This window comes from Aspergillus ochraceoroseus (genome assembly GCF_002846915.1).
Source record: "Aspergillus ochraceoroseus IBT 24754 chromosome Unknown P175scaffold_2, whole genome shotgun sequence".
Classification (NCBI taxonomy): domain Eukaryota; kingdom Fungi; phylum Ascomycota; class Eurotiomycetes; order Eurotiales; family Aspergillaceae; genus Aspergillus; species Aspergillus ochraceoroseus.
The window spans coordinates 3,663,144-3,684,128 of NW_024468477.1; the positions used below are offsets into that span (position 1 = coordinate 3,663,144).

The following is a 20,985-nucleotide window of genomic DNA, read 5'->3' on the forward strand; positions in this document are numbered from 1 at the left end:
TACTACTATTACTACTCTTACTATATCTATTCCTACTACTTAAATCTCTAAATAACTTCCTAATCTTAATAAGTTTAATAATTAATAAAGTAACCTAAGATATTTTACTTCTTAAATCTACTAGAAAATAATTATAAACCTTAATTATTTCCTAACCCTAAATAATAAAATAACTTATATAACTAGTTACCTTAAAGAAACTTTATATACCTAAATCTTATTATATATTTAAAATAAAATCTATAAATTAAATAATTATATTAAGATTTTAAAAATTCTAGAAAAAACTTTTAGAAACCTAAATCTAGAAATTAATATTTATATTAATCTATTCTACCTCTAATAAACTTATTACAAGTTTAGTATCTTTTTTACTAAATTCTAATATCTTATATTAGAAAGGAATATAAATAAAAATATCTTATTTATAATTCTAGAATAGGTTATTAGCTAAGAACTTCAAGAAATATTAATATACTTTAAGGCTCTATTATAATACTATAACTTTACTAATTACCTATAAAATCTAAAAAATTACTATTACTATTATATAAGTACTGCCCTGCCCCTATCTATAAAGAATTCCCAGCCTCTCTAATCTATCTTAAAGCTAATTCCTGCTATCCAAATTCCTGTAGTCCCTGTTAATCCTATTATTACTACTGCTCCTGCTAAAGACCTAATAGACCTATTTATTACCTATTACCTTAATTATTAAACTTAATACCTGTATTACTACTATAGTAGTACTAATTACCTAGTAAATAGCTACTTATACCCTAACTAAAGACTAACTAGCCATATCTTTATATTTACTACTAAACTAGACCTATACCCCCTATTAACTAGAATCCTGCCTGCTAAATACTCTATATTTCCTAAATTAAAAAATAGAGTATCCCTAACTTAAGTTATAATTAAAGATACCCCTAGCACTCCCTCTATCTATTAAAGGCTATAATAGCTAGAATAATAGTAGAGAAAAAAAATTACTAATCTAAATTAATAATCCTACCTATTAATCTAGAGACCCTTAATAAGATTCTACTAATCTTTATTATAATTAACTCTAAAGTTAAGAATAAATATTTTATAAATTATAATTAGACTATAGATAACTAACTAAAAATACTATTATTAAAGAATCTTATCTTACTAAGAAGATTTAATAATACTCTAGTAAAGTCTAGTAATATTATTTATTTTATTTATTTAATCTAAAAAATCTATAATTATACTAAAAAAGATATTACTTTTTTTATAATTTAACTTATATACTTTCTTATTATTCTTAACTTATTTTAATTAAAGACTTATAATCCCTAGATTAAATTTACTAATTATATTATTTTATTTAAAAGCTCTTATTATAAGAAATACTATAATATATTTTTAAAGCCTATAAAAATTTTAATATTATATAATATACTATTAAAAGCTTCTTCTTAATACCTTAATTTTTACCCTAAACTTCTAAAGAATTAAGATATTACTAGAGTCTTAATTACTACTTATACTATATATACCTGCTATAGATACTAGATATTTATTATTATTATTACTAATATTAAAGCTACTTTAAATCCTATTACTATTATTAAATCTAAGTTATAAGAGTAACTACTCCCTAAATTTACTAAGTTCTATAATATATTCTTATTAAAGAAGGCCAAGTACCTGCTACCTTACTAACCTAATAATTATAAGATTAAACTATTATCTAGAAAAACCCTATCTTTTAAAAACCTATATAATATATCTTAAGATAAACTAAAAGTTCTAAAAGAATAGATTAAAAAGAACCTAAAAAAAGATTTTATTTATTCTAGTTCCTTCCTTACTATATCTCCTATTCTATTTATAAAGAAATCTAGAGGAGACTTATAATTTTATATAGATTATTAAGCCCTAAATATAATTACTATAAAAGATTATTATCTACTATTACTAATAAAAAAGATACTAAATAACTTAAAAGGAATAAAATATTTCTTAAAAATTAATATTATCTCTACTTTTAATAATCTATAAATTAAGAAAGAATAAGAATATCTTACTACTTTCTAAACTTAATTAGGCCTATTTAAATCCTTAATAATACTATTCAAGCTTACTAGAATCCTAATATTATTCTAGAGATTTATTAATAAAGCCTTATATAATTATCTAGATATCTTCTATACTATATATCTAGATAATATTTTAATTTATAGCTAAACCTATACTAAATATACTTATTATATTTAATAAATATTAGAATACTTACAAGTAGTAGGACTTTATACTAAATTTAATAAATATAAATTCTTTATATATGAGATAAAGTTCCTAAAACTAATTATAAATAGAGATAGCTTCTAAATAGACCCTAATAAAGTAAAAATAATTACTAAGTAAGAAATACTAACCTATCTAACTAATATTCAAGCCTTTATTAGCTTTAGGAACTTTTACTACTAATTTATTTATAACTTTTTAAAAATTATTAGACTATTAGTTAACTTAATTAAGAAAGATATTAACTTTAACTAGATACCTGCCTACTAAGAAATATTTAAATAATTAAAAGTTACTTTTATAAATACCCTAATACTAAAACCTTTTAATTAGTTAAAAAATATAATTCTAGAAACTAATATCTCTAATTATATATTTACTAGAGTATTATTATAATATAATAATAAAGATATATTATACCTTATTATATTTTTTTCTAAGAAATATTCTATAATAGAATATAATTATAAGATTTATAATAAAAAATTATTAGTTATTATTTATTACTTTAAAGAATAATACCTTAAACTAGAAGAGACTCTATTATCTATAAAGGTTATTATAAATTACTAGAACCTAAAGTATTTTATATTAATTAAGCTACTAAACTATTAACAAGCCTACTAGTCTAAATTTCTATTAAGATTTAACTTCTAAATATATTACTACTCTAGGAAGTTAGGTATTAAGCCTAATATACTAATTAGGAGATTAGAGGACCTACTTAAAGAGGAGGATAAATAATTCCTTTACTAAAGCTAGATTATTCTAAAATCTAAAAACCTGCTACCTAAGACTACTACTAATCTAAAACTAAATATTAATAGCTAATACTAAATATACTTTACTAAATAACCTGCTACTAATAAACTAATCTCCCTGCCGCTAATATTATAACCACTATTTAATAGAGCTTATCTACAAGATAAGAAGTTCTAGTCTATTCTAAATATTCTAAAGAATAGTTTACTAAAATACCCTAATATTATACTAGTTAACTATAGATATATTAATTTATACTTAAGATATTAAGACTAACTTTACATGCCTAACTATAATAAAATAAAAGCTAAAATATTAAGATTCTATTATAAAAATCCTGCTACTAGATATTCTAGAAAGACTAAAATATATAAACTAATATTATATAAATACTTCTAGCCCGGGATCTATAAGTATATTAATTAATAGATCTAGAACTATTACCTTTATTACTAAATTACTCTTTTCTAAGAAGTAAAGTAAGGAGTACTAAGGCCTCTACTAATTTCTAAACATGCCTGATAAGATATAAGCATGGACTTTATTATATACTTATTACTAAATAATAGTTATAATACTATCTTAGTTATAGTTAACTATTTAATAAAGATAAAGTACTTCCTCCCCTATACTAGAATAATTAATATTAAAGGGGTAGCTAATCTATTTCTTAAATATATTTAGAAACTCTATAATATCCTTAAAATAATTATATTAGATTATAAAGTCTAGTTTATTATTACTTTCTAGAAATACCTAATATCCTACCTAAAGATTTATAACCTACTATTTACTACTTATTACCCTAAGACTAATAGCTAAATTAAATATATTAATACTATCTTAGAATAATACTTACAAGTATATATATTATACCTGCAAGATAATTAGTCTAAATAACTACTAATAACTAAGTTTATTACTAACTTTATCTACTCTAAGTCTATAGGAGTATTACTATTCATGGCTAATTATAAATTCTACTTAATATTAAGATTTAAACTAAGCTATCCTACTATCTACCCTATTAAGAAAAATACTAAGAAATTTACTAATACTATATATAAGATTTATAAGTTTATCTATATTAAGATCCTATCTACTTAAGCCTGTTATAAAGTATAAGCTAACTACTAAAGATAACCTATACATTACTATACTATAGAGTAAGAAGTCTAGCTAAATACCTATAATATCTAAATACTCTACCTATAGAAGAAATTAGACTAAAAGAACTTTAGACTATACTATATTAAAAAAATTATTAGCCTGCATGCTTATAAACTTAAACTATCTAAAAATATAAGAATCTATTCTATATTTAATATATTTCTACTCTACCCTACTATTAATAACCCTTTACCTAGTTAATATTCTAATCTACTATTACCTATTAAAGTAGAAGAATTAGAAGAATAAGAAGTTAAGAAAGTCCTTAATTTCTAATAAATTTATTAAGGCTATAGTAAATTTAAGCTATAATATATTATTAAGTAGATTAGATATAATAAGCTAACTAAAGAGCCTACTAAGTATCTAGAAAATACTTACTAACTAGTAAATAATTACTATCTCTATTATCCTGAAAAACCCCAGCTAATTCCTTCCTAGTCTTAACAGAGCTCAACCCTAAGAAGGGGGGTACTATCACAATATAAAGCTATAATACCTATCTAGTTAGATTCTGCCTTAACTATCCACCCTTATTCCTATATTTAAGCTATATTATTCTTGATCCTGTTATAACTCTTCAAGCTATATCCTGTCTATTACCTGACACCTACTATTCTACTGTTCTGTCTGGTTAGCTCCTAGTCAATGAATATCTGAATCCGACTCTGCCCCCTAACAGTTATAGTATTATAATAAAATTTTAAAATATATTAATATCTCTTAAAATTTTTAGCTAATAGCTTATTCTAAAATTATAAATAAAATATTTTTATTTATATTCTCTTCTAATATAAGATATTAAAATTTAGTAAAAAAAATACTAAATTTATAATAAATTTATTAAAAATAAAATAAATTAATATAAATATTAATTTCTAGATTTAGATTTTTAAAAGCTTTCTTTAAGATTTCTAAAATCTTAATATAATTACTTAATTTATAAATTCTATTTTAAATATATAATAAGATTTAAGTATATAAGATTCCTTTAAAGTAACTAATTATATAAGCTATTCTACTATTTAGGGTTAGAAAATAATCAAGGTTTATAATTATCTTTTAATAAATTTAAGAAGTAAAGTATCTTAGGTTACTTTATTAGCTATTAAACTTATTAGGGTTAGGAAGTTATTTAGAAATTTAGGTAGTAAGAATAGATATAGTAAGAGTAATAATAATAATAAAAAGAGTAGTAATATTAGTATTTCTTTTAAAAGGAGATAGTAATTAAGAAAATATATTATTCTAAATAAATATTTTAAATAATTCTTATTAAGTTTCTTTAATTTATATTTTCTAGTATTTAATTATACTATTTTTTTATTAAATATAGTTAAGAAGGTTAGTAATAATAAAATATAAAGTAAATAATTTATAAAATTCTTTTATAGTAATAGTAGAGAATTAATATATCTTAATAATATATTATCTTAATTTATTAGGGGTATTATATAAAAGGATTTCTATATTTTTAAGTAATATAAGTAGTAAGGCAGGTATAATAGTAGTAATTAACTCTTAGTAGAGAGAAATTATATAATATTAAGGGATAGAGTTAGATTTAGATATTTATTAATTAGGAGCTAATTAGATAGAATAGTAGAATAATAGGTATCAGGTAATAGATAGGACATAGCTTGAAGAGCTATAATAGGATTAAGGATAATATGGCTTAAATACAGGAATAAGGGCAGATAGTCAAGGCAGAATCTAACTAGATAGGTACTACGGCTTCGCGCCGTGACATATATTACCTGAATCACATGCTTTTATAGCATGCTATAATAAGTATACCTAGGCATACTATAACATGCATGCTATAATAGAATATAGATATCTAACTCTACATGTAATATTTTTATCATGTGATAAATGGGTGTGGCATTATCAGGTTAGGGGGTGTGGCAGGATCGGGAAGGGGTGTGGTTGGATCAATACAGGGTGTGGCGTTAACAAAACCCTATAAAAATAGTTAACCTAGTAAAGGCATGAAATCCTGCTAGTAATAATACTAGTAGTAGTATTACTACTCTATAGAGATCTTCAAGATCTATAAAGGGTTAATACTAAAGTATTTACTTTAAAGATAAGCAGGCAAAGCAATTACAGGAAGAAGAGGTAAAATAGGAATAATAATCTTAATCCTAGTCTATATTACCTCTAAAAATACTTCTAGAAACACCTTATTTACTAGGATCCTATCTAAAGCTAGGAGAATCACCTAATATAATTGCTATAATATTACTAGATCCTGGTAGTTTTATACCAGAGATCAAGCCCATAAAGACTTATAAAGTTAGAATCCTATAGAGCTATACTTAAGTAATAAAGTCACTATAAAAGGATTACTAGATATAAGTAATGCAAAGTTAAATTAGTAAGCTTGAAGCTATTTAGACTTATAAATTTATACTATTACTAAAGGATATAAAGATCTTACTAGGAAAATAGGTATATAACTTAAAATTAGATATAGATAATAATATATTATAATTCTATATAAAATAGGTTATATATAGAAACTTCTAAAAACTAGATATAGACTTTAACTAAGTCTACTTCCTAGTAATAGTAGATACTTTAGTAAAGCTATTTTTAAGCATGGTTGCTTATTTTAATTTAAAATAAGCATAATTTAATATAGTAACTGCCTATTTTAATATAATAATTAAAGATTGAAAGATCTATATACACCAACTAACTAGTTTTAATAAGTAAGATAGTATAGTATATCTACTACTCTAAGCCTTATATAGATTATAATAGTTAATATTTCTTTAGTACAAGGAATTTCATGATATTCTAGTAAAAATTAGCATGAAAGTAATTAATAAAGACTTATACTTCTACTATAATCTAGACTAGCAGCTAATACTTATTATCTATATTGATAATATAATAGTTACTAGCCCTAATAAAGTAAATATTTAATAATTCATGGATAAGCTAGAAAAATATTTCAAATTAAAGTAACTAGGTAAACCTATACAGTTCTTAGGATATAATATTTATAGATTACTTAGTAATCTAATATTAATATCCTAATATATATATATCTAAAAGATGCTCTATAAATGGAATTTCTATAATCTTTAGCCATATCATATACTAATAACTCTAGAATAGAAATTAACTAGAGAGATACTAGATACTAGTAGTATTATTCTAGATATTATATATACCTCTACAGGTAAAGATAATATTGCCTACTACTAAGAATTAACTAGATCTTTAAATTAGATTACTATTTAGACCTGACTAGATATTTAATATATAATAATATAACTACTATAGAGAAATCATAATCCTACTAAATTAGATTATAATATAATCAAATAAGTTTTCTAATATTTAAAGAAGACCTTAGATTATATAATAGTCTTAGGTTATTTAAATAATCTATTATATATATATATTAATGCCTCCCATGTAGATTATAAAGACAAGAAATTAATAAAAGACTTTATATTTTTTATATTTAAAGTACTAATTATATAGAGATTAGTAAAGTAATTACTAGTTACTCTAAGTTTAACTATTATTAAATTTATTGCATGAGATATAGTAATAAAGCTAGCTATATAGCTATAAAAGTTATATATAGCTATTAGACTAGAAAAGTCTATAAAAGGTGCCATACCTTTACATACTGATTCTACTAATACTATTACTTTAGTAAAGAAGCTAAATTATATATTTATACTCTACTAGATAGACATTTGCTACTTCTTTATAAAAGAGGTAATTAAAAATGGCAGAATTTAGCTACAAATAGTTAGTAGAGAGGATAATATTGCTAACAGGCTAACTAAGGCACTACTAACTGCGAAATTTAATAAATTCATCAAGAGGTTAGGTTTTAGCAGGTTAGAGATGGACTCTAAATAGCTTCATGAAATAGATGTGTTGCTAAGGGGGGTGTGTTAGAGTGCTGCACTCAGTGAATGCAACCAGCATGTCACGGCGCGAAGCCGTAGTACCTATCTAGTTAGATTCTGCCTTGACTGTCTGCCCTTATTCCTGTATTTAAGCCATGTTATTCTTAATCCTATTATAGCTTTTTAAACTATATTCTATCTATTACTTAATACTTACTATTCTACTATTCTATCTAGTTAGCTTCTAATTAATAAATATCTAAATCTAACTTTACTTTCTAATATTACATAGCTCCTCTTTACTAGAAGTTAATTATTACTATTATACTTGTTTTACTACCTATACTACCTAAAGATATAGAAATCCTTCTATATAATACTCCTAATAAATTAAGATAATATATTATTAAAATATACTAGTTCTTTATTATTATTATAAAAAAATTTTATAAATTATTTATTTTATACTTTACTATTACTAACTTTCTTAATTATATTTAATAAAAAAATAATATAATTAAGTACTAGAAAATATAAATTAAAAAAACTTAATAAAAGTTATTTAAAATACTTATTTAAAATAATATATTTTTTTAATTATTATCTTCTTTTAAAAAAAATACTAATATTACTACTTTTCTTACTATTATTATTACTTTTATTATATTTATTTTTACTACTTAAATCTCTAAATAACTTTCTAATCCTAATAAATTTAATAATTAATAAAATAACTTAAGATACTTTATTTCTTAAATTTATTAAAAAATAACTATAAATCTTAATTATTTCCTAATCTTAAATAGTAAAATAACTTATATAATTAGTTACTTTAAAGGAACTTTATATATCTAAATCTTATTATATATTTAAGATAAAATCTATAAATTAAGTAATTATATTAAAATTTTAGAAATTTTAAAAAAAGCTTTTAGAAATCTAAATTTAGAAATTAATATTTATACTAATTTATTTTATTTCTAATAAATTTATTATAAGTTTAGTATTTTTTTTACTAAATTTTAATATCTTATATTAAAAAAAAATATAAATAAAGATATCTTACTTATAATTTTAGAATAAGTTATTAGCTAAAAATTTTAAAAAATATTAATATACTTTAAGGCCTTATTATAATATTATAATTTTATTAATTACCTATAAAATCTAGAAAATTACTATTATTATTATATAAGTACTATCCTATTCCTATCTATAAAGAATTCTTAGCCTCCCTAACTTATTTTAAAGCTAATTCTTACTACCTAAATTCCTATAATTCCTATTAATCTTATTATTATTACTACTCTTACTAAAGACCTAATAGACCTATCTACTACTTATTATCTTAATTATCAAACCTAATACCTATATTACTGCTATAATAGTACTAACTATCTAGTAGGTAGCTACCTATATCTTAACTAAAAACTAACTAGTTATACTTTTATATTTATTACTAAACTAGACCTATACCCCCTATTAATTAGAATCCTACCTACTAAATACTCTATATTCCTTAAATTAGAAAATAGAATATCCCTAACCTAAATTATAATTAAAGATATCCTTAGTACTCTCTCTATCTATTAAAGGCTATAATAACTAGAATAATAGTAAAGGAGGAAAATTACTAATCTAAATTAATAATCTTACTTATTAATCTAGAAATCCTTAATAAGATTTTATTAATCTTTATTATAATTAATTCTAGAGCTAAGAATAAATATTTTATAGACTATAATTAGGCTATAAATAATTAATTAGAGATATTATTATTAAGGAACCCTATTTTATTAAGGAGATTTAATAATATTTTAGTAAAGTCTAGTAATATTACTTATTTTATTTATTTAATCTAAAAAATTTATAATTATATTAAAAAAAATATTATTTTTCTTATAATCTAACTTATATATTTTCCTATTATTCTTAACTTATCTTAATTAAAGATTTATAATCTCTAGATTAGATTTATTAATTATATTATTTTATTTAAAAGCCCTTATTATAGAAAGTACTATAATATATTTCTAAAGTTTATAAAAATTTTAATATTATATAATATATTATTAAAAACTTCTTTCTAATACCTTAACTCCTACCCTAAACTTCTAAAGAATTAAGATATTACTAGAGTCTTAATTACTACCTATATTATATATACCTGCTATAGATACTAGATATTTACTACTATTATTATTAATATTAAAGCTACTCTAAATCCTATTACTATTACTAAATCTAAGCTACAAGAGTAACTATTCCTTAAGTTTATTAAATTTTATAATATATTTTTACTAAAGGAGGCTAAATACCTACTATTCTACTAATTTAATAATTATAAGATTAAATTACTACTTAAAAAAATCCTATCTTTTAGAAGCTTATATAGCATGTCCTGAGATAAACTAAAAATTTTAAAAAAATAAATTAAAAAGAATTTAAAAAAAGATTTTATTTATTCTAGTTTCTTTCTTACTATATCTCTTATTTTATTTATAAAAAAATCTAAAGAAGGCCTATAATTTTATATAGATTATTAAGCCCTAAATATAATTATTATAAAAGATTATTATCTATTATTACTAATAAAAAAGATACTAAATAATTTAAAAGGAATAAGATATTTTTTAAAAATTAATATTATTTTTATTTTTAATAATCTATAGATTAAAAAAGAATAAGAATACTTTATTATCTTCTAAACTTAATTAGACTTATTTAAATCTTTAATAATATTATTCAGGCTTACTAGAGCCCTAGTATTATTCTAGAGATTTATTAATAAAGCCTTATATAATTATTTAGATATCTTCTATATTATATATCTAGATAATATTCTAATTTATAGCTAAATTTATATTAAATATATTTATTATATCTAATAAATATTAGAATACCTATAAATAATAGAACTTTATATTAAATTTAGTAAATATAAATTTTTTATATATAAGATAAAGTTTCTAGAACTAATTATAGATAAAAATAGCTTTTAAATAGATCCTAATAAAGTAAAAATAATTATTAAGTAAGAAATACTAATCTATCTAACTAATATTTAAGTCTTTATTAATTTTAGAAACTTTTACTACTAATTTATCTATAACTTTTTAAAAATTATTAGATTATTAATTAATCTAATTAAAAAAGATATTAACTTTAACTAGATATTTACTTACTAAGAAATATTTAAATAATTAAAAGCTACTTTTATAAATACTCTAATATTAAAATCTTTTAACTAGTTAAAAAATATAATTCTAGAAATTAATATCTTTAATTATATATTTACTAGAATACTATTATAATATAATAATAAAAATATATTATACTTTATTATATTTTTCTCTAAGAAATATTTTATAATAAAATATAATTATAAGATTTATAATAAAGAACTATTAATTATTATTTACTATTTTAAAAAATAATACCTTAAATTAGAAGAGACTTTATTATTTATAAAGGTTATTATAAATTACTAGAATCTAGAATATTTTATATTAATTAAGCTATTAAACTATTAATAAGCCTGCTAGTCTAAATTTTTATTAAAATTTAACTTCTAAATATATTACTACCCTAGGAAATTAGGTACTAAGCCTAATATATTAACTAGGAGATTAGAGGACTTGCTTAAGAAAGGAGATAAATAACTTTTTTACTAGAGCTAGACTATCCTAAAATCTAAAAATCTGCTATCTAAGACTACTACTAATTGTCATGGCATAGCCATGTACCTATCTAGTTAGATTCTGCCCTAACTGTCCACCTCTACTCCTGTATTTAAGCCATGTTGCCCCTAATCCTGTTGTAGCTCTTTAAGCTATATCCTTGTCCTGACCTAACCTCTACCTGTTATACCTATATATAGATAGTCTGAATATATATCCTACTATTAGCTATACCTACTACCTACCTACTCCCTATAACATTATATAGCTCCTACCCCAGGTATAGCTACTGCTAGCATGTTAAAATAACCTAAACTGCCCCTAATTATAGACTTAGTTAAGAAGTTTATAAGCTATATTACTAATAATTTTACTACCTAGATTATTTACCTTAAATCCTGTAATAGATATACTAATTCCCTAAAGGAGGAGATTTATACCCTTTAAAATCAAGTTAATAAAGCTAGCCTAGAGCTAGCCAAGAAAAAGAGAGTAATATTATACTAGAAGGAAGAATTAGAAGTAATCTAATAGAAGTTAATTAAGTCTAAATATATATTTACTATACTATAGATTATTATTATCTTTACTATACTTACTCCTATTACTATCCCTACCCCTACTAAATATACTCCCCTTACTAAAGCTATAATAACTAATATAATAAGAGTACTTATATCTATTTCTACTAGTCCTTCTTTTAATACCTATCTTAGTAAGAAACTCCCTAACTTATAAGAATTTAATAGTACTTATTCTAACCTTTATTACTTTATATAACAGATCTATAATAAAATAGATACTAACCTAGACTATTTCCTGGCTACTAAAGCCTGACTAACCTATATAGTAGGATATCTAACTAGAAGGGCTTATAAATTAATCCTACTTAAGATAAGACTTAGTATCTTCTAGTTCTTAGACTATCCTAACCTACTTAACTATCTAGAAATAGTATTTAGAGACCCTAATTAAATTTAAAATACTTAAAATTACCTCTATAGTTAGAAATAGAGAAACTTAGACTTTAATACTTATTTTATAGAATTTTATTACCTTACTCTAGAAAAAAAAATACTTAATAATTCTTTAATATTTCTCCTAATTTAAAATATCTTAGTTAAACTCTAAAATATATTATTTTATAATCCTACCCTATCTTAAGATTTCTAAGAATATACTAACTATTTCTAGTTACTAGAAAATTATTATTACTAATACTAGTTATAAGTATCCTATTCTTACCTAATATCTAGTTCCTACTATTCTAGTCTAGTAGTATTAAGGAATCTCCCTAATTCTATCTTATTTAGTTACCTAGTTACACCCCCCATGCCTAGAAAAGATTTAGATATTATAAATTTATCTTATACCCACCATATACTATACTCCCCCAGGGAAGGATATTATAAGTATAAGGAATATTTTTATTATAAAGATAAAATATACTATATAAAGAATTACCCCTTACCTAACTAATATTTTATATAAATCTAAGAGTAGATAAATATACTAGTATATTATTCTAGCTTAATCCTTACTATAATATTGCCTGCTCCTTATATTATAGCTTAGAATAACTACCTTACTACTTTAAAGAAACCTAACTAACTATACTCCCTTAATATCTTACCTAATTTAGAAAATAGAGTCTGTCTAACTATAGTTACTATCTAGCACTAGAATATATATAGAAGTCCTTATTACTAGATATATTACTCTACTTATCCTATACTATTACTAAATTAACTAACTCCCCTAATTCCTATTATATGCGCGCCAACCTAATAATATAATAGATATAACTATATTAAGAAAATCTAAAAATACTAATTTATATTATAACTAATTCTAGAGCTAAAAAAATTAACTTTATAAATTATTAATAAGTAGAAATATATAGACTAAAGATTATTCTACTCCCTTATCTAATATCCCTATCTAGCTTCTATAGTAAGGAAGTAGAAAAAAATATAGTAACTTATTATATAGAGGCTAACCTATTATTAAATAATTATTATAACTAAAAATCTATCTTTTATATTACCTGCCTCTCCTATTATCTAATTATCCTAAGACTAGCCTAGCTTATTATATATAACCTAAAGATATATTTCTCTAATTAAATAGCTATATTTAATAGCTAATACTACTATAAATATTATAATATATCTCTTAAGCTTATAAGAATAAGGGCCCTAATAGATATTTCCTAAAAAGATTAACTTAAGTAACTAAATTAATAAAAAAAATTACTAAAGTCAAAACCCCCTATATCTATAGAAATATACTAAATATCTTTAAGAGTACTAGTTATATATACCTACTATCTAGTATAGAAATTATACTAGATCTTATTAGATAAAGTTAATAAAGAACTAAAATATAAAGATATTAATCTTAAATTACTATCTATATTTCCCCTAGAATTATAAGATTTTTAAAACATATTTAATTCTTAAGAAATAAAAAAGCTACTACTATATTAATTATATAATTATAATATTAAGATTCAAGAAGGAAAATAACCCCTATTTAATAAATTATATCTAATATTATAAGTATAATTAATTATTCTAAAGGAATAGCTAGAAAAGAACCTAAAGAAAGGTTTTATATATTCTAGCTTATTTCTAGCTATCTTTTTTATTCTATTTATTAATAAACCTAGAGATAGCCTCTACCTATATATAAATTACTAAGGACTAAATACTATATTAATTAAGGACTACTACCTATTACCCCTAATTAAAGAAATCCTAAATAACCTACAGGAAATATAGTATTTTTCTAAAATTAATTTAATAGCTATCTTTAATAATATCTATATTAAGAAGGGATTAGAGTACCTAATTACTTTTTAAACCTATTTTAGGCTATATAAGTCCCTAGTTATATTATTTAGCCTAACTAGTGCCCTAGCTACTTTCTAATATTTTATAAATAATATCCTATAATAGTATATAGATATATTTTATAATATATTTCTAGATAATATCCTAATTTATAGCTATATAAGAAAAGAATATACTAAATATCTAAAATAAATATTATAAATTTTAAGAAATAATAAATTATATATAAAGATATTTAAGTATAAATTCTACTAACTAGAAATTAAGTTCTTAAATATTATTATTAGAAGAGAGGGTACCTATATAAATCTTAAAAAAATTAAGATTATAATAGATTAGAAGCTACTTAAAATAGTTACTAATATTAAGAATTTTATAGAATTTACTAGATTTTATTAATACTTTATTAAAGGATTCTTGCAGATTCTCATGCCTATTACTACCTTAGAAAAGAAAGAAACCCTATTCTTATAGATTTTAACCTACCAGACTACTTTTAAAATACTAAAAATAGAATTTACTAAGGAACTAATACTAAGGTCCTTTAATTAGGACTAACTAGTTATTTTAAAAATTAATATCTTAAACTTTATATTTACTAGAGTATTATTATAATATAATAATAATAAAATTCTATACCTAGTAGGATTCTACTTAAAAAAAATAACTTTAACTAAGTATAATTATAAGATATATAATAAGGAGTTGCTGGTAATTATCTATTATTTAAAAGAATAAACCCTGGAACTAGAAGGATACTAGTATCTAATTAAGATTATAATTAATTATAGAAACCTGGAGTATTTTATAATAATTAAGATATTAAATTAATAATAAGCCTAATAATCTAAATTCCTATCTTATTTTAACTTTATAATTAATTATCACCCGGGCAAGTATAGGGTAAAACTAGATAATTTAACTAGAAAGTTATAAAATCTCCTTAAGAAAGAGAATAAATACTTACTATATTAAAGTTAAATAATATTAAAAAGAGAAAACTTGGTAAGTTTCTTACTTAAATATTTAGAGAAGTTATAGAGCTAGTAAATACTATAGTTAATCTAGTTCTAAGCTACTACTAGAAGGAAGTTAGTATATTTCTAGCTACCTGAGTCTAAAGAAAAAGAGATTATCTAGCTCTCTAAATAGCTAAGAGAGTGCTTAAATAGAGGTTATAAATAAGATCTAGCCCCTAATAATATTTTAGAAAGTCTAGAAAAGAGCTATAATTATTATCTATTAATTATATTATCTAAATATACCTATTATTCTAGACTCCTATTTTATTATAACTAACTATATATCCCTAATATAAAAGAATTAAAAATAGAATTAATATATAAATACTATAAAAATATAATTACTAGTTATTAAAATAAATTAAAGACTTATAAATTATTATTATAATTATATTACTAGCTTAGAATATTATAATTTATAAAGTAATAAATTTATAATTACTATACTTATAAATAATTTATATTTTATTAAGATAGGTATTAAGGAGTACTTTATTCCTTACTTATACTTAAGAATTTCTAGAAAAATATATTTATTAATTTTATTATATATTTATTCTAAAGCTTAGGCTTTAATACTATTATAATAATAGTTAACTAATTAATAAAGTTTTAATACTATATTTTCTATAATAATATCTATAATACTAAGAGAGCTGCCTGCCTATTTTAAAACTATATTTAGAAATTTTATAAATTTCTTAAGTTTATTATATTTAATTAAGAATTCTAATTTATATTAATATTCTAGATATATTTAAACTATATTCTAAAAATAAGATTACTCTTATTTACTATTTATTACTCTAAGACTAATAAGTAAATTAAATATATAAATATTATTTTAAAATAATATCTATAAATTTATATTAATTATTTATAAGATAATTAGGCTAAATAGCTACTTATAATAAAATTTACTACTAATAATATTAATTTTAAGATTACTAGATACTCCTTATTCTTTACTTTATATAATTTTAATCCTTATATAAGATTTAAGCCTATCCTGCCTAATTACTACCTATAAACTTATAATACTTACTAATTTACTCTAATTATAAAGTAAATATAGAAATATTATTATATTACTATAATTATTACTTAAGCCTATTATAAATATTATATTAACTAGAAATACTATCCTACTAAATATTATATTAAAGGCTAATTAGTCTAGTTAAATACTAAGAATATTATAATCCTATACTTCTAAAAAAAATTAGACTAGAAAAATCTAGGCCTTTTTCTTATTAGGAAGGTTATTAACCCTTATACTTATAAACTAGACCTACCTAAAAGTATAAAAATATATCTAGTATTTTATATTAAATTATTATATTTAATTACTAAAGATCTATTACCTAGATAAGAGGAAATTAAACCCCTATATATTAAAGTTAATAATATTAAAGAATAGAAGGTTAAAAAAGTAGTTAACTCCTACTAAGACTACTATAGCTAAGGTAGCTACCTATATTTAAAGTATATTATTAAGTAGGTTAAATATTCTATTATTACTAAAGTTCCTACTAGCTACCTAGAGAATACTACTAAATATATTATTACTTATTATTACTACTACCCTAGAAAGCCTGAACCCTAGGAATACTTTACTAGAGCTTAGCCTAAGAGAGGGAATATTATTACAGTATAGTTATATATCTATCTAGTTAGATTCTACCCTAATTATCTACCTTTACTCCTATATTTAAGCTATATTACCCCTAATCCTGTTATAGCTCTTCAAGCTACGTCCTTGTCCTAACCTAACCCCTACCTGTTGTACCTATACGCAGATAGCCTGAATATACACCCTGCTGTTAGCTACACCTACTGCCCGCCTGCTCCCCGTGACACTAATTTAAGACTAAATACTAATAGCTAATACTAAGTATATTTTATTAAATAACCTACTACTAATAAATTAATCTCCCTGCTATTAATATTATAACTACTATTTAATAGAGCTTATTTATAAGATAAGAAGCTCTAGTCTATTCTAAATATTCTAAAGAATAATCTATTAAGATACTCTAATATTATACTAGCTAACTATAGATATATTAGTCTATATTTAAGATACTAAGACTAATTTTATATACTTAATTATAATAAAATAAAAGCTAAAATATTAAGACTTTATTATAAAAATCCTACTACTAGATATTCTAGAAAAATTAAAATATATAAATTAATATTATATAAATATTTCTAGTCTAGAATTTATAAATATATTAATTAATAAATCTAAAATTATTATCTTTACTACTAAATTATCCCTTTTTAAGAAATAAAATAAGAAGTATTAAGATCTCTACTAATTCTTAAACATACCTAGTAAGATATAAATATAGACTTTATTATATATTTATTATTAAATAATAATTATAATATTATCCTAGTTATAATTAATTATTTAATAAAGATAAAGTATTTTCTTTCCTATACTAGAATAATTAATATTAAAGAAATAATTAATCTATATCTTAAATATATTTAAAAATTTTATAATATTCCTAAAATAATTATATTAAATTATAAAATCTAGTTTATTACTATCTTCTAGAAATATCTAATATTCTATTTAAAAATCTATAACTTATTATTTATTATTTATTACTCTAAGATTAATAATTAAATTAAATATATTAATATTATTTTAAAATAATACTTATAAATATATATATTATATCTATAAAATAATTAGTTTAAATAATTATTAATAATTAAATTTATTATTAACTCTATCTATTCTAAGTCTATAAGAGTATTACTATTTATAATTAATTATAAATTCTATTTAATATTAGGATTTAAACTAAATTACTTTATTATTTATTTTATTAAGAAAGATATTAAGAAATTTACTAATATTATATATAAAATTTATAAGTTTATTTATATTAAGATCTTATTTATTTAAGCCTATTATAAAATATAAGCTAATTATTAAAAGTAACCTATATATTATTATATTATAGGGCAAGAAATCTAACTAGATACCTATAATATTTAAATACTTTACTTATAGAAAAAATTAAATTAAAAAAATTTTAAACTATATTATATTAAAAGAATTATTAACTTATATATTTATAAATTTAAATTATTTAAAAATATAAAAATTTATTTTATATTTAATATATTTTTATTTTACCTTACTATTAATAATCCTCTATCTAGTTAATACCTTAATTTACTATTACTTATTAAAGTAAAAGAATTAAAAAAATAAGAAGTTAAAGAAGTTCTTAATTTCTAATAAATTTATTAAGATTATAGTAAACTTAAGCTATAATATATTATTAAATAAATTAAATATAATAAGCTAATTAAAAAACTTACTAAATATCTAGAAAATATTTACTAATTAATAAATAATTATTACCTTTATTATTCTAAGAAACCCTAGCTAATTCCTTCCTAATCTTAATAAAGCTTAATTCTAAGAAGGGGAGTATTATTATAGTATAAAGCTATAGTACCTATCTAGTTAGATTTTATTTTAACTATCTACTCTTATTCCTATATTTAAGCTATATTATTCTTGATCCTGTTATAACTCTTCGAGCTATATCCTGTCTATTACCTGACACCTACTATTCTGCTGTTCTGTCTGGTTAGCTCCTAGTCAATGAATATCTGAATCCGACTCTGCCCCCTGACACAGCACCACCATAAAGCAGCATCACCATAAAGAAGAAGATAGCAACACGTGACTACTCTGTGTATTTAAGGCCACCGTTTCCTTCCAGATCTCCATACTTCTTCCAAGCATCTCTCCTTCTCTCTATTTCCTAGTTAGACCAATTAAATCCATTTCGGTCAACTTTCTACCGTCATAGTTTGACGACCTTCATCATATAATTATATTTAGTTACTCCTCGGCCTCCTTTCATGATGGTTATGTCTTTAATGCAATATGCTTCAGTGCTATCCAGATAATTAAAGGGTTCGAATATTAATGTATATAGTATTGCCAATCAAAACATAAGAGTAGATAATTTTCGCTTGAAAATAAAACACTTCAAAAGTCTGTTCGTGGATACGCGCCGACCACGCAACAATGTCCAGTTCGCTACATTAGCGCCCAGCGTGATGAGATGTAAATAGTAGGTCTCTTTCACACTCTCCCCGCTTGGCAATATAAATCATATAAGCGCTGGCCTAGTTGAATATAGAGTAGCTTCCGAGTGTGGCGCTGAGAAAGGGCTGACGGAATAGTTAGATACATACCGAGTAGAGAATGATAAGAACTGGCACTTTTTCGAGTTCTGTGGGTTCCCCGCGAAATAGAATACTTGCCCACAATACTGCCTGATATCGAACCATGGATCTCAAAGGCGAGCACAATGCTGGAAAAATACAAATCCTGGAACACCTATTGTCAAGGATTTACGCGCCCAGATATTGAAAAAGGGAGCTTTGCGGTTGCCCGGTACTCTCAGCTTGAGGTTACAAACACTGAAGACAAGGTTGATCAGCCTAGCCCTTGCGACTCCTATCGCACATCGGACGCGAGGTCGTGCACAACAAATCAGTAGGAAGCTTGCAGACATGCATTTGGAGACGCCCTCGAAGTCAACCAATACTACCAAGACTCTGGATATTGAGGAAGTCGATTTGAATGAGGCGTTTACTATTCCGAGAACCCCGAGCCCAGAGACCCCGAGCCCATTCCGGGAGATAACACCGGCTCCTAAAGAACTGGAGAACGTGCTATATGTACCCTCCAACAAAGGATGAACAGATCGTGAATTGTGCTCTGGTCATCTTCCTCAACGCTCTGACCTTCAAATTTCAACTCGCGAATAAGTGGACCTTGCACAGAAAGGTTTTCAATGCTACCTTTGATGACGCTAGTTTTGAAGCAAGAACCGATGGATATCTCGACGATCGCAAGGGAAACGCCCAGGCCATAATCGAAGTGAAGCCAGTGACAAGATCAAAAAAACGACTAGCAGTCATTAAGCAGGGGTAATTTGCTATAGTGTTCCTTGGAATATGGGGTTTGGAATCTGGTAACCAGCCAGTCGATCTATGCAAGTATTACATACTCTACTGCATCAAGAAGGTTCCATGAAGCGCAGGATATGTGATCAGTGTCTATTAAATACTGCATGGGGTTTCTTCATAGCGCCAACTTTTGCATCATTAGCTGCCATGCCTGAATCCCCTTCTATGTACGTGTCGTGTCAGTATTATAGAGATCTAGAAGATAAAAGCGGGAGCGGGCGCTAATGTATGTACTCTGGATACTCTGGAGTACGGAGTAGATATATTGATATCTATTTATATCTCCATTTCCCCTGATCCATCCATCTTTCTTCTTTCT

At 22.7% G+C, this 20,985-nt stretch overlaps 2 protein-coding genes across 2 annotated transcripts; both read left to right on the forward strand.

Annotated features, from left to right (window-relative positions):
* Window positions 1-3,567: 3,567 nt before the first annotated feature.
* On the forward strand, window positions 3,568-3,723 carry P175DRAFT_0431023 (uncharacterized protein; the record flags this gene model as incomplete). The annotated part of the gene is made up of 1 exon (XM_040893456.1): window positions 3,568-3,723. A coding segment is annotated over one exon (156 nt), but the record flags the coding sequence as incomplete, so codon positions are not given.
* Window positions 3,724-11,889: 8,166 nt separating this feature from the next.
* On the forward strand, window positions 11,890-20,905 carry P175DRAFT_0556051 (uncharacterized protein; the record flags this gene model as incomplete). The annotated part of the gene is made up of 3 exons (XM_040900668.1): window positions 11,890-11,909; window positions 19,994-20,375; window positions 20,401-20,905. The coding sequence occupies 3 exons, from the start codon at window positions 11,890-11,892 to the stop codon at window positions 20,629-20,631; spliced, it is 633 nt and encodes a 210-aa protein (XP_040754799.1). The 3' UTR covers window positions 20,632-20,905.
* Between the last annotated feature and the right edge of the window lie 80 nt (window positions 20,906-20,985).